An 18,920-nucleotide genomic window follows, 5' to 3' on the forward strand; every position below is an offset into this window, starting at 1 on the left:
TTCCAGAGCTATCTAGCCACTGTAAACCACAGGTTACTAGGAGTGGAACAACACAACAGAAAAACTAATTACAAAGTTACAGGTTTAGTAGTTTATGAGTAGACCAAGCTCAGAAGTAAAAGTTCAGTTAAAATCTCTCTTACTACATATCAGATGCAAAAGTTTTTTAAATAAAAATTCAGTCACAGATAAGAGGAAAGGTAAATTAGCTTATAGTTCAAAAGGTCTGAACTTTTAACTTCAAAAAATGTTTTGTATAAATTCCTTTTTGCCAATACACAAGAGTTTTGAACTCCTTTCATTTGCAATAACTGGTACCAAAACAGTTCAACTGTATAAGCATTGTTAAAAAATGGTAGATATTTGCTGGCATTTGTAAAAGCAAACTGGAAATGTTTAAATTGGCTAGTAGCAAACAAAATGGCACTTTATAGAGAGAGCCATGTTAACACATTTTAGCCTGCACATGCACTTGGCAGTTTGTTAAATTAAATCAAAACATTATCAACATATTCTCAGGATGAAAGGTCATATAGCAAATGCCAATAAATGGGCACCTACCAACTCATATGACACTAACGAGGAATTAAGAGTACTGACCAGGCAGACCTCTCTGGAGCTTGTCGAGGATGTGAGGACATTGTCTGAGGCACATGGATATGGTGCCCATGACCATAGTTGGGATGCATTCTGTGAGGATGTGGAGGAGGCCGTTCATGTGCACGTCTAAGAGTTCGAATACAAGACAGCACGAGTTAAAACTATAATGATTCAACCTTTATCTGGCAGGCATGACTACAGAAAAATACTAAGTCTTCAACATGAGGTTAACCATTTTTGCCAAAGTAAAATTCAGTTTCATCATTATATGTCAAGATCCAGAGACAGTCACAATTGAAAAGTCATCCATATCTTAATCTGCAGCTTCCTGGTAGATTAAGGTACTTAGGTATTCACATGAAGCAATACTTCTGTTTTCTAGGTTAAAAGGCAGCAATTTCTCTTAATAGATAATACAGAGTTCATTTTCTCTTAGTCCACATGATAGGAGTACAGTTTCTCCATGCAACAGGTGAACAAGGAGCATCTGAAGTTTTTGTATAATGTACTCTAAGGAACAGTTGGTTGTAACCCATCAGCTGATACTTCCAAAGGAGTCATGGAAAATTTTTAAAACTTTAAAAGCTTGGAAGCAGAGGGATAGCTCAGTGGTTTGAGCATTGGCCTGCTAAACTCAGGGTTGTGAGTTCAATCCTTGAGGGGGCCATTTAGGGATCTGGGGCAAAAATTGGGGAGTGGTCCTGCTTTGAGCAGGGGGTTGGACTAGATGATCTCTTGAGGTCCCTTCCAACCCTGATATTCTATGATCTATTAATTCTATAAGGGAAGTAGTAGCTATAAGTTTACTCTTTGCTTAATTTTTCTGTCAGTTTAGAAACTTGTGTTTCCCAAAAGCAGAACATGGGGTGGATGGCTTCATGTCCAAACAACCACGTGTAGTGTTCTCTTGCCAGATGGTGCTTTTTGCAGGTGGCTTAGCTATTGGTAGCTGCTTTACTGCACAAAATCTCTAGCAAGGATGACTTCCCCCAAGAAGGCTACCACCAACCTGTAATTTATCCTGGCAGGAATTGAAAGTTTTCTGTGCTACTACAGAAGAATGACATAGAAAAACTGCCTGGTCAATAGCCAAATCAGTTAGTAATAGTGGACTTAACTAAAAGTTCTATTCTCAACCTTCTCACATCAGAGAGTGCCACAATCAGACTTTGCCACAATTATTTGGTTCTTGCGAAAGGAACTGTGACAATAGACAGAGAAACTGCTCCTTAAACAAAAGTTAACGCAGCTTCATAATGACTCCCAAAACGTCTCCTTATGCTAGTGGTCAAAAATCATCTTTGAGAGAGAAACAGCCTATGAGAATACAGACTTTATACAGGTTTCAGAGGAACAGTATAAACTTCAAAAATCTTGTATTTTAAAATAGGGCTGTTGATTAATCACAATTAACTCACAAGATTAACTCAAAAAAAATAATCGCGGTTTTAATACTTCTAAACAATAGAATACCAATTGAAATTTATTGATTTTTGCATTTTTTCAAATATATTGATTTCAGTTACAACAGACTACAAAGTGTACAGTGCTCACTTTATATTATTTTTGATTACAAACATTTGCACTGTAAAAGTGATAAACAAAAGAAATAGCACTTTTCTAGTCACCTCATACAAGTACTGTAGTGCAATCTCTTTATTGTGAAAGTGCAACTTCCAAATGTAGATTCTTTTGTTACATAACTGCACTCAAAACAAAACAATGTAAAACGTTAGTGCCTACAAGGCCACTCAGTTCTACTTCTTGTTCAGCCAATTGCTAAGACAAACAAGTTTGATAACATTTACGGGAGATAATGCTGCCCACTTCTTATTTACATCACCTCAAAGTGATAACAGGCATTCACATGGCACTTTTGTAGTAGGCACTGTAAGATATTTACATACCAGATACGTTAAATATCCGTATGCCCCTTCCTGCTTCTGCCACCATTCCAGAGGACATGCTTCCACCCTGATGATGCTCGTTAAAAAAATCATACATTAATGAAATTTGTGAATGAACTCCTTGGGGGAGAATTGTACGTCTCTTGATCTGTTTTACCCGCATTCTGCCATATATTTCATGTTATAGCAGTCTCGGACGATGACCCAGCATATGTTGTTCGTTTCAAGAACACTTTCACTGCAAATTTGGCAAAACGCAAAGAAGGTACCCATGTGAGATTTCTAAAGATATACAGCACTCGACCCAAGGTTTAAGAATCTGAAGTGCCTTCCAAAATCTGAAAGGGAAGAGGTGTGAAGCATGCTTTCAGAAGTCTTAAAAGAGCAACACTTTGATGAGGAAACTATAGAACCTGAACCACCAAAAAAAACCAAAACCAAAAACAAAAAACCCCCCACAAAAAAACCCCTTCTACTGGTGGCATCCGACTCAGATGATGAAAATGAACATACATTGGTCCACACTGTATTGGATCATTGACAAGCAGAACCAGTCATCAGCATGGATGCATGTCCTCTGGAATGTTGGATGAAGCATAAAGGGGCATCTGAATCTTTAGCGTATGTGGCACATAAATATCTTGTGACACCAGCTACAACAGTGCCATGTGAACGCCTGTTCTCACTTTCGGGTAATGTTGTAAACAAGAGTGGGCAAGGTTATCGCCCGTAAATGTAAACTAACTTGTTTGTCTGAGCAACTGGTTGAACAAGAAGTAGGACTGAGTGGCCTTGTAGGCTCTAACATTTTACATTGTTTTATTTTTGAACGCAGATATTTTTTGTACATAATTCTACATTTGTAAGTTCAACTTTCGTGTCAAAGAGACTGTACTACAGTACTTGTATTAGATGAACTGAAAAATACTATTTCTTTTTATTATAAATATTTGCACTGTAAAAATCTAAAGTAAATATAAAGTGAGCGTGGTACACTTACATTTGAAAATGTCGAAAACATTGAAAAATGTTTAAATAACTAGTATTTTATTATTAACAGCACGATTAATCGTGCAATTAATTTCTTTAATTCCACAATTCATCGTGATTAATTTTTTTAATTGTTTGACAACCCTAATTTTAAATAAAAGTTTCACCTTGAGAGATTTTAAAGTAACTTCAGTCTATCAAGATTACATTTTACAATATAAACTGTTTGACCTATCAGCCTAGTTTCAAATATTGATGTTGAATTAAAGATGCAGTTTCCTAGCTGGGAGCATAATGAAACATTGGAACAGCTTGGGGGGGGGTGGGGGGTGGACTCAGCATCACTGAGAGTTTAAAATAAGATTAGATATGTTTTTTAAAGATATGGTTTAACCCAGCTTCTGGGAGAAATTCTACGACCTGTGTGTAGGGGAGGTCAGGCTGGATGGTCATGATGCTTCCTCCTACTCTTGGAATCTGTGAATCTATGAGACCCGATGCTCACTCCCTTTCTTCATGGGGAGAATGAGGTTGACTGCAGTACCCTCAAAAATGCTCATAACCCTTGTAACTCAATGACATTACATATCATGCATCAGGGCTTTAGCATCTTTGAAGGTATAAAGTTTAATAGTCCCTTCTGGCCTTAAATTATGAAAAGATGAAACTATGAAATTACTGTAAATTGTCTTGTTGTAAGAAGTGATGACATTAGACATAAGCTGTTTAACTTTTTAGTTTTGTTGGTGGGTGAGCAATTGATTATTGCTCAGTGTTTAGTCAGCTATTTGTACAGGTCTTTTTATAGTGATCTGTCCATAAATTGGTGACAAAAAGGGGAATTTTTTTGTTTTGTTTTGGAAGCTGGGGGTGTCATAAACAAAGATAAGGGTAGCATAAAATCCCTCCTTGCCACTGTACTGAAACACTATCTGTAAGGGGTTAAGCAGCTCAAATAACCTAGTTGGCACCTGACCAGAAGGGCCAATGAGGAAAGAAGATACTTTCATATCTGTGGGGAGAGGTTTTGTTTGTGCTCTCTTTGTTTTGTTCCCTCTCCGACAGAGAGAGAGAGAGAGGGAGACAGAGAGAGACCGAGACCGACCGTAAAGGCAGGTAAAACATCTCCTGAAAACATACCTGAAATGATTCATCTAAGATTACAAAAATTGTAAATAAGGCAAGGAAATGAGTTAGATTATCTTTTGTTTTAGCTTGTGAATTTTCCCTATCCTAAGAAGTAGTTTATTCCTGTTTTTGGTAACTGAGAAGTTGAGTCCAGAAAGGAGTCCTCTGTATTTCAAATCTTTTTATTACCCTGTAAAGTTACCTTCCATCCTGATTTTGCAGGTGTGATTCTTTTACTTTTTTCTTTACAATACAATTCTTCTTCTAAGAACCTGATTGATTTTCAATGTCCTATAAACCAAAGGGTTTGGTCTGTGCTCACTTTGTAACCAACTGGTTGGTATATTATTCTCAAGCTTCCCCAGGAAAGTGGGTGAAGGGGCTTGGGGGAATATTTTGAGGGAATATGGACTCCAAGTGACCCTTTCTCGAATTTTTGTTTGAATCACTTGGTGGTGGCAGCAATACCGTCCAAGGCAAGGAAAGGAATTTGTGCCTTAGAGAGGTTTTTAACCTAAAATGGTAGAATATAATCTTAGGGGGTCTTTCATGCAGGTCCCCACATCTGTACCTCAGAATGGGGAGGGAACCCTGACAGGGGGGTCACAGACTTTCAGTCTCTGTGGCATGTAAAACCTTGAATAGTTTTTTTAATTACTGGTTTGAAAAGGATTTTTCCAGAAGTAATGCCAGCTACAGATTACCTAATTTGAAACTGACTGGACCAGGTTGCATGGCTCCAAGATAGGCCTTGGACCAGATTTGTTTGAAGACCTTGGAGACACTGGAAGACTCAGTAAGCAAAGTTTGCAAACTATAAGCATCAACGGTAAGGCAGTGATGCTTTGCCTTTTGGGCCAATGAGCCACCTGAAGGAAAACTGATGTTATTACTCTCAGGGTTCTGGAACATCAGGGAGAGTAATTCACAACAAGAAATAGGTATGCCAGCCTTTGACCTGTCTCTCCCTGCACCTAAGTCCACTAGCAAGAAGCACTGTGCCAGTAATAAGAAGCGCTGTGCCAGAAACATCATTATCTGGCTCCTTGGCTGCAGTTCCAGCTCCTATTCCATAAAAGTCCATAAAACTGACAGCTGTAGAGTTAATCCTGTTATTTTCCTTGTTCTGTTTTTCTCTTTTCTTTTTGTTAGCTGGCAGTGTCCCAGCCTTTTAATATTCTTTACTTTTAGGGTGTGAAAATGTAGTTGTGTGCATGCATGTCTATAAGCACTCAAAGCCCACAAGGGAAAGGTGCCAGAAAGTAATTTTCCCGAATTTAAACAGCCCTAAAAAACTGTCTGAAAGACAGTTAAAGACTTGGTTAAAGTGTGTTCTGTGTCCTGTAATTAAAAGGTCTGGGATACCAAAAATTACAGATGACCAGTTTCTTGTAAGTAGGAGTTGTCAAACTTCTGCTTATCAAAGATATAAGTCTGTATTGTAATATCTGTTTTGGGGAAATGGAGGAAGGAAAGGGTTAGCCACCACATAAGAACAGAATTCTAACAAAGAAGCTCAATTGCCTGAGGTTGTAGTTCAGATGTTAGTTTTTAATAATGAAACTATTAGTGATTAAGTTTTTAATAATGAAACTAAATTTATCTAGGTCACGGATTGATTAGAACTGGTAACATTTTATAGTTGTGGTTATAGCCAAACATACAGCCACCTTCTTATAAATTCTCCAGAGAATTCTAAGGACTGGTTATCTCGAATTAGTTTGATGATTTAACATATTTTATGATTTAACTCCAATCCAGCATTCAGATTGATTGGTTGGTTGATTTGACCTTGATTTGGTAGTTGTATTTCTTTATTTTTAGTTTAGTTTAATAATAAATTAGTTTGGTGATCTATTTTCTCTCTTTGTTTAAAAGATTTAGTAACATTTATAAAAAAAAGTTACATTTCTTTCAACAAGCAACATGCATGGGTCCAGAATTCTTGACCTTAAAACCCTGAACAGCTCCCACTAATTAGTCTTTTGTGGTCACACCGAAAAATAGCACTGTTATGGAAAAAAAGTCAAAATTTCTATTAATGATGTTTGCTTTAATGTAGATGAAAATTGAAGTGATTTTATCCACAATTTCCAAGATCAACATTTTTTTTAAAAAACCATCTCACTCGCCTTCAGTTGTTCATTTGTTTTAAAATGTCAATTTATATTTAAAAAAGTCTTGCTGACTTCAACAGTGCAAAAAACATTTAAGGATTTGCTTGGAAGCTGGAAATTACCTGTTAGTGATAATAAAAAAGTGCAAATTGCTTGCACTTGAAACTGAACTCTGCTTATTCACAGGACAGGTAAAGCATGGGCAACAGAAGTACTAGCTTCCCCAAGCTTCCCCACTAAGGTACCTCTGATCCTTCCTGGAGGGGCCACCTTGACAAGTGAGAGGGTAGTTCAGCCTCAGTGCTTACTTAATCCTTGGCTTTTCTACTGCAACTGCTAATACAAGAGCTAACTGTGGTGGTAGATAACAAGAGTCACATCTCACCACAGTTTAATCGTAATTATCCACTAACCATGGTATTACAATTAAGAGTCACATGCAGCATTTAAAAAAACAGAGGATAAGGAATTAAATGTACTCAGAACAATAACTAAACATTTATGACATACGTTGGATGCTGCATCATTCTTCTTCTCTGGACCTCCATCCTCTGGATCACCTCATGAGGATGCATCCTCTGTGCTGAAGGTGCAGTTGCAGGAATATGATGGGTAATAGGCTGGTGTGAGGGTGGAAGATGCTGTGGAATTGGAGCAGCTGCACTGGCTAAAGGGTGAGTTGGTGGTGGAGGTGGAACTGGATGAGAAGAGGCGTGAGAGATGGAGGCATGAAAGGGATGCACTGGATGAGGGATAACATAATCCACCTGGGGTGGAGGCTGTGGCTGAGGAGGAGGATTTCCATGAGAGTGGGGGCATGCAGAAGACTGATGAAGAGGTCTCGTCAAAGCATCTGGAATGAAAATGCATTTTTAATGTATTACGTAAAGTTTCTCAATCAAATGCATAAGAAACTACAATAACTTCATGCCGATACTGTACTGCACTCTACTACGATACAAATAATATCTTTATAACATGAGCATTTATCTTTTCACAATGATTAACAGGCACTGACAAATCAACATGTGAAATTCACAAATTAAGTGAAATAAAAGCCAAAGCTTCCCATCATGTAGATGAGCAAGACAAAATGAAAAACTGCAACCAGAAAGCCAGTTTTCATAGGATGTTTCTTGATAACTGGAGATGGAAGGATACATAACCAACTGGCTGCCATAAGAGGACTGATGGGCATGAGAAAAAAAATAAGCATTTTTTTTTTAAATAGAAAAATCGGACTTGCTAATATTGACAAAATTGCAATATTGACAAAAAAAGTAAGGTCTGAGAAAAATCCATTTAACACACCTGATTAAAAACTACCAGGATGCTGTCAGCCTCTTCTTTTTTAGAACTCATGTATTAAGAGAAACGAGAGGAAAGGAATTTTGTTCTGTGTTTGTACAGCAGCTAGCACAATGGGTCCTGACCTATGACTAGGGCTGCTACATGTTACCGTGGTAATGAGAATTATCATCAACATCATCATAAAAGAGCCAATGCCTCCTAGCAAGTCCATATCCCTTACTGTTCTCAAAACATAAGCATCTTTGAGTACTTGGCATTTTTCCAAGAAAATAAGTTTCTGGCAACCCCAACTGACATTTAGTGTATGTTAACACAGCAATGTAACCCCAGGGTTAGCAGAACTTGAGTTAGTAAACGCTGGGCTACTGGCCAAGTTAGGAATAGTTGAACCCTGGGTCCCAACCTGAGGCTCCAGCATCTACACTTCATTGTGCAGACCATAATCCAACCACCCATAATCCCAGACTTCCTAGCCCCGTCCCCAAAAAAGTGGCCACTATATCCCTTTGTCATGGTGCAGTGTGGGAAATCTTGACTGTCCACCAAAGTTAACTGTCCAGAGGACAAAAAGTCAGCCCACAAGATTATGGTACGCTTATGGTGGACTCCCAGAGTAAGAGTCCAGTCAGGATGTGTCTACACTGCAAAGCAATAGGGCTTGAACCCTGGGTTCCAGCTTGACTCGGTCTTGGACCCTCAACCCCTGTGGGATCCTGGATCCAAAGCCTGGGTTAGCATGATTTGTGTGTAGACAGAAGTGGGGATCAAGCTTGAGCCTGAGTTCGAACTCTGGGTTTACACTGAAGTGTAGACACACTCTTAAGCACTAAATAGGTTTCCCTTTGTGTGCAACAACCGTCAAAGAGGTATTTAATTTTGTATACTATCCTCATAAATATTTCAAAGCCATTATTTAAAAATGGATTGTGAGAGGCAAAGAAATGGAGAAGAAAGGCACAAAGGCCCCAACCCTACAATCAGTTCTGCATGGGTAGATCCCTATGCTTATGAGAAGCCACACTGACTTAATGAGTCTGCCCAAGCAGAGCTCCCTGCAAGATGGAGGCCAAAGTAAGGAAATAAAAAAAAAAAAAAAAAAAAAAAAAAGAAGTAGAGAATACATCCTTACTTCTTAAGGAAATGACTGAACAGTACAGGATCTAGACTGCCAGTCTCAGATAAAGTGGGGGAGAAAAAAAATATTAAAGTCTGATATTTACTGAATCAGAAAATGAGCAGTTAATGTAAAATAAGGCGGGGCGACGGGGAAAGCCTCAAAAATCTGACATAAGTATAAATTTGAAAAAACTTAGTGTGTCTGAACTCAGATAAAAAATGAGTGAGCCTAGAGAGAAATAACTCCCATGCATTACTTTAGATGATCAAATTTCAGGTCCTAGAATCTTCTCAAATAAATTGTATACAGTGCTATGCAGGAAACAATTTATCTAAAAATGCTCTTTTAAAAAAGGAAAGTTTCCTTTTAATTATACCACAAAGATGATTTACCCTAAAAGTCATTTTTCACTATTTCAACCTCAAGGATTTTTTTCGTTTTGTTTTTATATAAAGCTGGTACTTTTAGGGTACAGAATTAATTCACAGTAATAAACATTAAAAAAACAAAAGCCTCATGTTTTCTATATCTTAGGCACAGTCAAAGCAGTACATACTGGATTATCTGTTTATTTTAAATTCCTCCATGCTGCAAGGATTCTCAGAAGGACCCTGATGGTTTACCAACAGTAAAAATATTTCTTATTGTAGGTTTAAGAATGCTGGTTCTAAGGCCTAATCAAGAGGACGGTATAACCAAAGTTGTCAGGGAAGTTATGTTTTCCTGTTTTGTATTTCACACAAGTATATTTATAGGTAGAGTAAGTGTACTTACAAGGAGAGTGCATATAATGTCGACATGATGAGAGCGAGGCCTGAGCAGGAGGTTGGGGCTGGGGCTGTGCAACCATGCTTGTTCCATATCCATCTATTGCTATTGGTTGGCTTGGGCCAGCACCAGCCTGATGCCCATAAATTGCAGTTCGGGATGAAGAACCAGGACAGCAAGGGTCAAATGCTGATGCTCCATGGAAAGCACCATTTCCATGACTTCTTATACCATTGTTGCTTAAGTCTACTGGCAGTGCCTGCTGTATAAACAAACTGACTTGTTTTCAAGCATTTCTTCAAATATTTAAAGCTAGGTCACCTTTAAGTGTGCTACAACAAAATATATTTACTGCAATGTTTTGCACGTGAAATATTTAATGCGATAAAATGCTTAAGGCCCCAATGTAGAGCACTCTTTAGATATGATTATTGTTTAAAGTTCACAAGCTTAGTGAAGGAGGACGGAGTTGAACAAGAATGTTCATGCTCATAAGAGTTCTTCAATTTAGCTTCATTATTTTCTATTTTATAATCATTCGTCCGAAAACAAGTCTTAATTCAATGCCCATGAGGGCACTTCACTGTACATTTCCATAGATGCAAACGGTAACCTTAGTATTCTTCTTAGTTGGGCCTAACTGATATAAGTTTCATAGTTATAAAAATGACCAAAAGCTTTATTACAAAAAGCACTCTTAAAAAAATCATAAGTTCTAGGAATAAGTTATACAGTTCAGTTCTCAGAGGCCTGAAACTGCAATTTTCAACAACTGACAAATAAGAGGTATTTCTAAAGAGAACCTGAAGTTAAATTAGCATAAAATGAAGTACTGAAGTGCAAATATTCTAAAAAGGATTCTGAAAAACATATTTGACAAATTAGTTTTTCTGCAGTGGCTGAATTAGTCACAGAACTGTTAACCTCAAGAGCCTACCTTTGGAGTCACAGGCCATATTAGAGAAGACTGCTATATACTTAAGTAGTTCTAAAGAGTCCAAAGTATGTGGAGTATATTCTAAGCCATTGGGGGTTTTTTTTGTTTTGTTTTTTTTTTAAAAACAGGAACATTTAAAATTTTAGAGGTGTACAAGTGACAGATAGTGTCAACATCAAATTAACACATTTTGAATTGTTTCTGTTTTTGGTTTGTTTTTTGTTTTTCAATTTCACTGCTCAGAACTCGTGCTTTAAATTTTCCTATTTCAAGCCTCTGTTATACCTGCCACAGATAAGACTACTGAATTGGGAATTCACTTATTATTCTATTATTCCGCTAACATCACTTTAAAACTGTAAAGTGAAAAATCATAAAAGTTAAACATGCCTGGTCATGGTAGCTGGTGCCAGTACTGCTGCTTGCTCCACAAGGAGCTGGCACTGGAGGCGGCCTTTCAACAGGGCAGCTGGAGTCACTGAACGAAGGAGACAGTGGGACAGTTGAGTGGGGATTATGGTGGTGGTGATGGTGGTGTTGAAAGTGGTGGCCATGCTGCTGAAAACAACTTGGGTGAGGGTGTCCTAATACATGGTGATTCTGTGAAGATCCTCCACACGGAGAATGTTGGGGGCAGCATGATGGTAGCCTTGGCATGGCAGGAGGACCAGTTTCCAGTGTAGTACTAGAGGCAGTTCTCCTTACATCATCTTAAAATGGAGAGAAATTAAACAAATTTAATGTTGCTGAAACTTGGGCAAGGAAGTGGAAGATGCATCATGAAATGGTGCCTGAAATAGAAGTATCTGGATTTAATCAATCATTAACCCATTAAATAGTGAGTAATTGGATAGGAAATACATCCACATCAAACAAAATTACAGGAGACTTCACCAACTGATATTTGAAACTCAAACATTTTAAAAGGATATGAAAAGTGGTTTCAATGATTCCTCTGAGAAGTCCTGAAACTAATCAGTTAGATCTGTTCATATGAATTGTCAGAGGAAGAATCTTGCATTATTACATTCAGAGTGCATTCAAACCCAGATTTCATTGCAGCTGCTGGCTAGGGGCACAGACAAGGTCCCATGCACACATATTGTGGCCAGAGAAGTCCCTTCCTGGGTCTACTAGTATTGCAGGTAGTACTAGCTGACCTCATGCTCCCCTCAAGTCCAACGATGACTGACCCCGGCATGTGTGTGTTTGAGGCAGTTTCCTTCAGATCTCTCTTCTCTAGCACAGGGACAGGCAGAGTCTGGCCTTAAACTCATGGGGCCTTTAATTTCTATTGTGTTAAATATTAATAAAACTGTGTTACTTTGAAAAATATCTAAATTTGCCATTCTGTTAAACAGTATCTACACAGACACAATAATTCATTTAAACAAAGTAAAGCCAGGCCTAAGCATATTTCAACAGGTAGCAAAGCAATTTAAACATAAAACAGATCTTGAGAAAGTTCTATTGTTCTGTACCTCCCACTGAAGTCCCAGCAGTGTTGCTATTGGGAAGAGTAGTCAATGTCTCTGGTGCTGTAGAGATCTGGCTATTGGAGACACTTATAGCAGCATCAGAGGCCTGCTCTGAGGTAGATGTATTGGTATTGTTACCGGAAGCAGAACTCACAATCTGGGTTTCAACTCTAGCTGAGGTTGTTGGCACAACTGTGGGCTCTATGGAAGTGTGGACATTACAGAGAATCAATATAATGATTACTGCAACAGTACATGCTATTTAAGCTTTTAAAGTTCCCAAGAAATTCAGTTTTCCTTACAACTGTTTATTTTACATGAAATTTTGGATTCTATTTCTACCAGACGCTGATAAATTCAGAACAAGTGGCTTGATGGGATATAAAATGTGAAAGTTAGTTCTATTTCCCCCACAAGTATGAAAAAGCCAAAGTATGAAGAGTTTTATAGTGAGCAGTCTGACTTTACTAAAAAAAAGGCAAAAAACTTTGTAAAAGGTCAGTATAAAATCATTCCACAAGCCAAACCAAAGATTTAGATTTATTTGGCAATTATACATAACTAGAAAGGCAACTAAGTCATTGTAATATATGATGCAAGTACTGACTTTATTTACTACTGTATTTTCTATGGACTTTCACATATCCCTAAGCAAGCAGTTATATGATTACTTGTAGTTCATAATCACCATCATGTGTTTAATGCATATCAGTGAACTGTACAACTTTACACAACCTGGTCCAGTGGCTTTTCAAAAAACCTGCATATTTCTTAATTTATGGTTCTACTTTACACAAGTTTAATAATTCCAAGTGTGTCATACTGGCTCTGATTTTTAAAAACTGCTTCTGATATTGGGCATAATTAACTATGTAAAAATTACAAAACAAGTTGGCACCCCTTTTGAAATCCAACATTTTCAAACAATATTTGTTTATTAAACTAAAGCACATAGCTGTAGTAATAAAGAGCTGCTATAATTATCTCCTTTTCAAAACACTGGAGTAGAATATTTCCAAAAAGTATGTTCGAGAATAAGGTTTTTCAAAAAGCCTCTTTACTTTCAATTTTTTCCTCCTTATTTTCAACCAGTAAAATGCCAATAGATTTTAAGTACCTTCTGGAAGCTTCAGAAGCGACTTCCAGAAGTTAGGGGAAAATGTTAAAATCTCATTAAAATAGTCCCCTGGCACTCTTTCCCAACATACCACTTACTATTGATAGAGTGTAAATAGAAGCTTTCCCCGGTTTTACAATTATCCTGCTCGTCCTGTGATTCAATGTAATGTAATTATGCAATGTTTGTAATATCACAGTCTCTTCCTTGAAGATTGTGTAAGATCCATCAACACTAGACCATTGAATCACTGAGTTAGGCAAGAAAAGTCAATTACAATGGGAGAGAGTCTCTTGAGAATTACTGTGGAGATACCTAAGCAACTCCATAGCTAAGGATGAGTTGATTTTCACTTAACAGCAGAATTACTAATCTTCTTTCACATTTAAGTGGTGTAATTGTATCTATTTCACACAGTAATTCTTCCTATAACAATTTTCCAGATTTTTGGTTTAAGATTAGTTGACTTTGCCAGAGACATTTTTAAATGAGTCCTTTTGAAAGTTTTTCCCAAACCACGGTCCTCACAATCAAACTTCACTGTGAAAAAGTTTCCAAATTTACACTAGAACATAAAAAGTTAGTACTCTAATTTATCTTAACCTTACTGCTCTCTACAAAGACATGCTGACAGCACTACTGAAGCCCTGCCTACTAGTTCTATTCTCTAATGCTTCTAAGCCTGCCTCCCTGAGCCCACAGATCAGTTCCTCATATTATATATATACACACACACACACACAGACACACACACAGACACCCTGGAAATTACAGTTATGAGGTGTGCTGGAATTTTATAGTGGTTCTTTAAGCCAGCTGTATGAGTCTCTCTGACTCACTGGCTTTTAAAATGGGAACACTAGTTCCAGGTGAAATCAGAATTTTACCTCCATTACTGTCTTCTAGAGTAACTGCTCTCCCTTTACAGACAGAGCATTCAAACAGCAAGAGAAAGACAAACAGCATGAGTAGGCTTTCGGTAGTATGAGTTAAGTAGTAAAGTCAGGGCAATAACTTGGCAACAGAATTGCTTTTAAAACTTACGAACTCCAGGACTTACCATGTCAACATTAGATTGCAAGTGACATAGCCTTTCCTCAAAGAAAAAAGTACTAATATAGTTTTCCTAATCAGTATTCTCAGAATTTCTACTTTAAAAAAAACTACCGTGACTTAAGACAAACTCAGAATGCCAACAAGATGAGTGTAGATACCAATTTTTTTAGATTTTCTAACTCCTCTACCTGTTTAAAAATAAGCCAAATTGCTTCTGATGTTCTCCCCTTTGTTTTAATTCTGAGATGTAGAGCCTCATGATAAATATAGACAGTAGTTAGGAAGAGAAATGGCAAACTGACTGACAAGTCACTCTTTGATCTTTTATTAAACTTGAATCTTGCTACTATGCATATCTTTCAATCCATTACAATTTCATAGTGAAGAGCAAAATTCTCATTAATCCAGTAAAAAAATCTACTTTTTTATTTAACGTCCACTAGACTAACATGTTTATTTTTAGCATAAATTCAGCAACAACGCTCAAGATTTAGTTTGTAAGGAGCATCTGACTAGCAGGTTTATTTTGGCTTATCCTTGTGATTGCAACACCTATATTTTAATAGCAACCAACTATTCATTTGTTAGCGTTAACTCAGTTTTCTGTTCTGCTGACAACATCCCCCTTTCCCTCCTCTCTTTCATCCTGCATCCTCATTAGAGTGATCTAAGTCACAATTATAACTTACCATCTTCATCCACTGTGAGGTCCACCACTTCCGCTGCATTCTGCCTCAGTGGCTGTATGACTGTGGAAATCCTACTACGGTTCCGCTGTTCTTGTGATCGAGCAGCATGAGAGCTAGAGTTCTGGTTCCAGTGAGATCGTGAGTGTCCAAGTGTCGAACGAGACCTGAAGGGGGGAAAAAAAAATACAGCTGCCTGGAAAAGTAACACATACGTTTGGCCTTGACTTGATACATTTTCTCTTGAGTCCGGTTTTCAGAGATGGAAACTAAGTTTTCTGCTCACCGTGAGTTGGTTCCAACTGTATTTGTTTGGAAAAGTTTGATTTTCTAAATGTTCTGCCACATTCAAATACACCACTAAACCATACACACTAGTAGCTTATTCACTAATACTTCTGTAGCTTTGGGAGTATTCCAGTTCTGGCAAACATCCAAAGAGGCAGGACTCACACCTGTGTTACAGCTCATTAGTCTAATACTGCCATACAGTCTGCCTGGAAAGAGTACCACAATAAGACTTGAAAATATGGATAAGGTTAAGGAAAAACCTCAAAATGAAACCAGAGTTCCCACCATTTAGCGCTTATACCTGCCCTTGTTTTATACAAAGTTAAAAAACAAAGAAGTGTCTTTCCCAACCCTCAGTTCTCTACACCACTATTTGTATCAAATTAGTGAAATACCGGACATACCAAGGATGACAGGAATGTCCACAGTATGAAAAGATCTAGAACACTATAGGTATTGTTTTGTATGTTATTTTATTCACTTATGTCTGAGATTTTGTTTTGAGGATTTTTACCTACTGTTATATAATTAAGTCTGTATTTTTAAAATAAACTCAGAACACAACCTCTGAATTTATAATCCCTTCAAATATATGCTATTATTTTCTTCTCTAGAAATAATTCAGAACCCTCTCTCACATAAACTTTGGGAGGGATAGTAAGCATAAGCGTGAACTATGCCCATGGAAACCACTGGTTTTATTTTTCCAGGCTGAAACTTTACACCAAGTAAATTCAATCCATCCACAAGCCAAACACCCAGACCAAAGAATCTGTTAAACTGGTGTTACGGTTGAGAGAATAGATCAGTTACTTATGGGTAGAGCCCCTTACATCAATGTTGTATTTCCTAAAATACAAGCATTAGAAACCCAGAAAAGTCAGATGTCTGGGTCTAAAGTTTAATCTTTACATTCAAAATACAGAAATGCACAGACAAAGTAATCTAAAAGGATCTTAATTCTACCTGCTTAACAATGCCAGCCTCATCTTCACTAATTTCTTTCAACCTACTATTACAGCACTAGATATCCCAAGTCTGGAAAAGCCATCATATTGGTAAAGTGTAACTCACCTCTACCATCCTCCCATCATCATCATCATTCGTAAGTGCATAATCAAATCCCCCAACCTACAGTTCCAGACATACTAATTTTTTTTCACCCAGAAAGTGTATAAGGTTTACAAATGACAGACACAGAGCACTGATTTCAGAATTGGTTCCATACAAATTTGTCTAGGACACAGTCTGATACTTTGGTTTATTTCTGCCTCAATTTCATGGTGTTTCTGTAAGTCTATATGTTAGCTCTGTAATCACTGATACTATAATTATGGCACATGGAATCAAAGAATTTGGAATGACTGGCTTACATATACTACTTATCTAATTGGAAATTTAGCAAGTATGCCTGCCTTTCTGTGTACATTATATGCCCATAAAGGAAGATGGAATTGGTACAACCATTTTGCCATTATAAGTAAGGCATTCTAGTTTCTGCACTCAGTGACAAGGTTAATATGTCCCCAAGCAATTTCTCTTGTGGGATCTTTACAGGGGAGCAGTTAAGATAGTTTGGGAGATACCTTTCATATGCTGCGATTTCTTTTTGCTTTAACCCCTGCTGCCCACAAAGTACCTGGCTAACCACAGACTCCACCTGTGGAGGGGAGAAATAAGGCTGCAGACTTCCTGAACTCTGCAGTTGTGGGGTTCCCTTCATGTAGATCTTTTGAGTTCTACAGGAAATCGTGTATGGTAGATTAGGGGTAGACCTAGAAGAGATGTGGTAATTTGCTAATCACCTTAATACACTTCTGTCACGAACCCCAGGTCAAAGCACACTAACCACTCCCCTCCTGTTAATTTAAAAAAGTGAATTAAATTCCACATTTAACATTTTACTTTTATCCTTAGAGATGTTAAACACCCGGGGCTCCTAGAGTTCAGTGAGAGTTGTGGGCACTTACCTCCTCTGTAATATTTAAGCACAACAATGGCCTGATTTTCCAAATTGGAAAATGCTGCATTTAGAACTTTAGGAAGTCCACCAGGAATAGAGACATAGTGGAATGCTGGCATGCTGCACCACAAGCATGATCACCTACATTTATCTTCCGTCCCAAACCACCACTTCTGTAGACCTTATGAGCTCTGATGTTAGATTTTTTCCCTGCAGCATGCAAGCTTTTTGTATTATAGGCCAATCTTCTCTGTTACTAAAGAAACTGACAGATTTAGATTGCATTTATATTATATTTCCAAAAAATTGTGATATTTTAATGTATTTACCAAATCAATATTCTTACATGAGAGCCACAAAGTGAATACAATATGAAAAAGTTCCTTTGTATTTCCACTTGCCCAGAGGGCTAATTTTTGGTGACATGGCGGAACAATAAAACTGCTTCATAACACCATATAAGATACAAGGCCTTGTTTTGCTCAGCACTTATGTGACTGTGCAGCAGAGCTAATACATGAAAAAAAATATCAGAATTTTTTTAACATTTGATTTGAATTTAGGAATCAGATCTGTGATTTGATACAAGGAAAGCAGAATCTATAAAGCTAGAACCATTTTGGGAGGCTTAGGTTGGGCAAAGAGAAATGCCACTTCATGAGCTAGTAGTACTGTACCCATCTCCACAAAAAAACACACTCCCCTAAAATTAATGTTCTTATAAATTTTGTATCAGCTTAGCCTATATACTGGATTCCATGAATCCAATGATCATCTAGTTTTAATCTAGAGCACACACAAACTTTAAGAAGTTGTTCAGGAATTAGCAAGCAATGACAACATTTTTGAATTGAAATGTAGGAACCATTCATCAGACTGCTGATCCATAACGCCAACAGGCTCATGAATGCCCAATATGTGTTTTCCTTGACAGGGTTCCAGGCCTAGTGGATTGATGGGAGGGAACAGTAGACAGGATATATTTTGATTTTAGTAAGGTTTTTGGCACAGACCCACAAGACATTCTCAGAAGCAAACAAGGGAAATGTGGGCTAGATGAAATTACTATCAGATGGATGCAAAAGACCATAATCAAAGAGTAGTTATCAACAGTTCACTATCAAAATGGGGGGGGGGGGGAAGAGAAAGTATCTAGTGGGCTCCCGGAGGGGTCTGTTGGGAGTTTGGTATTATTCAATATTTTCATTAGTGACTTGGATAATGGAATGGATGTATAAAACCTTTAGGTGACACCATGCTAGGAGGGGTTGCTAGCACTCTGGAGGAAAGGATTAGCATTCAAAATGACTGACAAATGTGAGAACTTGTCTGAAGTCAGCACCTACTGCACAGTACTACACTTAGGAAGGAGCAAATCAAATACAAAGCTACAAAATGGGGAACAACTGGATAGGCAGTAGTATTGGTGAAGACTGGTGATTATAATGGATCGC

The 18,920-nt window shown here is 37.7% G+C and overlaps 1 protein-coding gene across 6 annotated transcripts in view; it reads right to left on the minus strand.

Moving 5' to 3' along the window:
• RNF111 (ring finger protein 111) overlaps positions 1 to 18,920 on the minus strand; it is a 91,659-nt gene that overhangs the window by 32,141 nt on the left and 40,598 nt on the right. For all 6 annotated transcript variants that reach the window (XM_073303734.1, XM_073303733.1, XM_073303732.1 and 3 more), the window contains 6 exons: positions 15,216 to 15,379; positions 12,357 to 12,554; positions 11,266 to 11,585; positions 9,945 to 10,200; positions 7,253 to 7,595; positions 601 to 726 (listed from right to left, as the gene is read on the minus strand). In XM_073303734.1, the coding sequence (XP_073159835.1) occupies positions 601 to 726; positions 7,253 to 7,595; positions 9,945 to 10,200; positions 11,266 to 11,585; positions 12,357 to 12,554; positions 15,216 to 15,379 (1,407 nt within the window). The remainder of the gene's footprint in view (positions 1 to 600; positions 727 to 7,252; positions 7,596 to 9,944; positions 10,201 to 11,265; positions 11,586 to 12,356; positions 12,555 to 15,215; positions 15,380 to 18,920) is intronic.

This window comes from Lepidochelys kempii, chromosome 10, assembly GCF_965140285.1.
Source record: "Lepidochelys kempii isolate rLepKem1 chromosome 10, rLepKem1.hap1, whole genome shotgun sequence".
NCBI classification, from domain to species: domain Eukaryota; kingdom Metazoa; phylum Chordata; order Testudines; family Cheloniidae; genus Lepidochelys; species Lepidochelys kempii.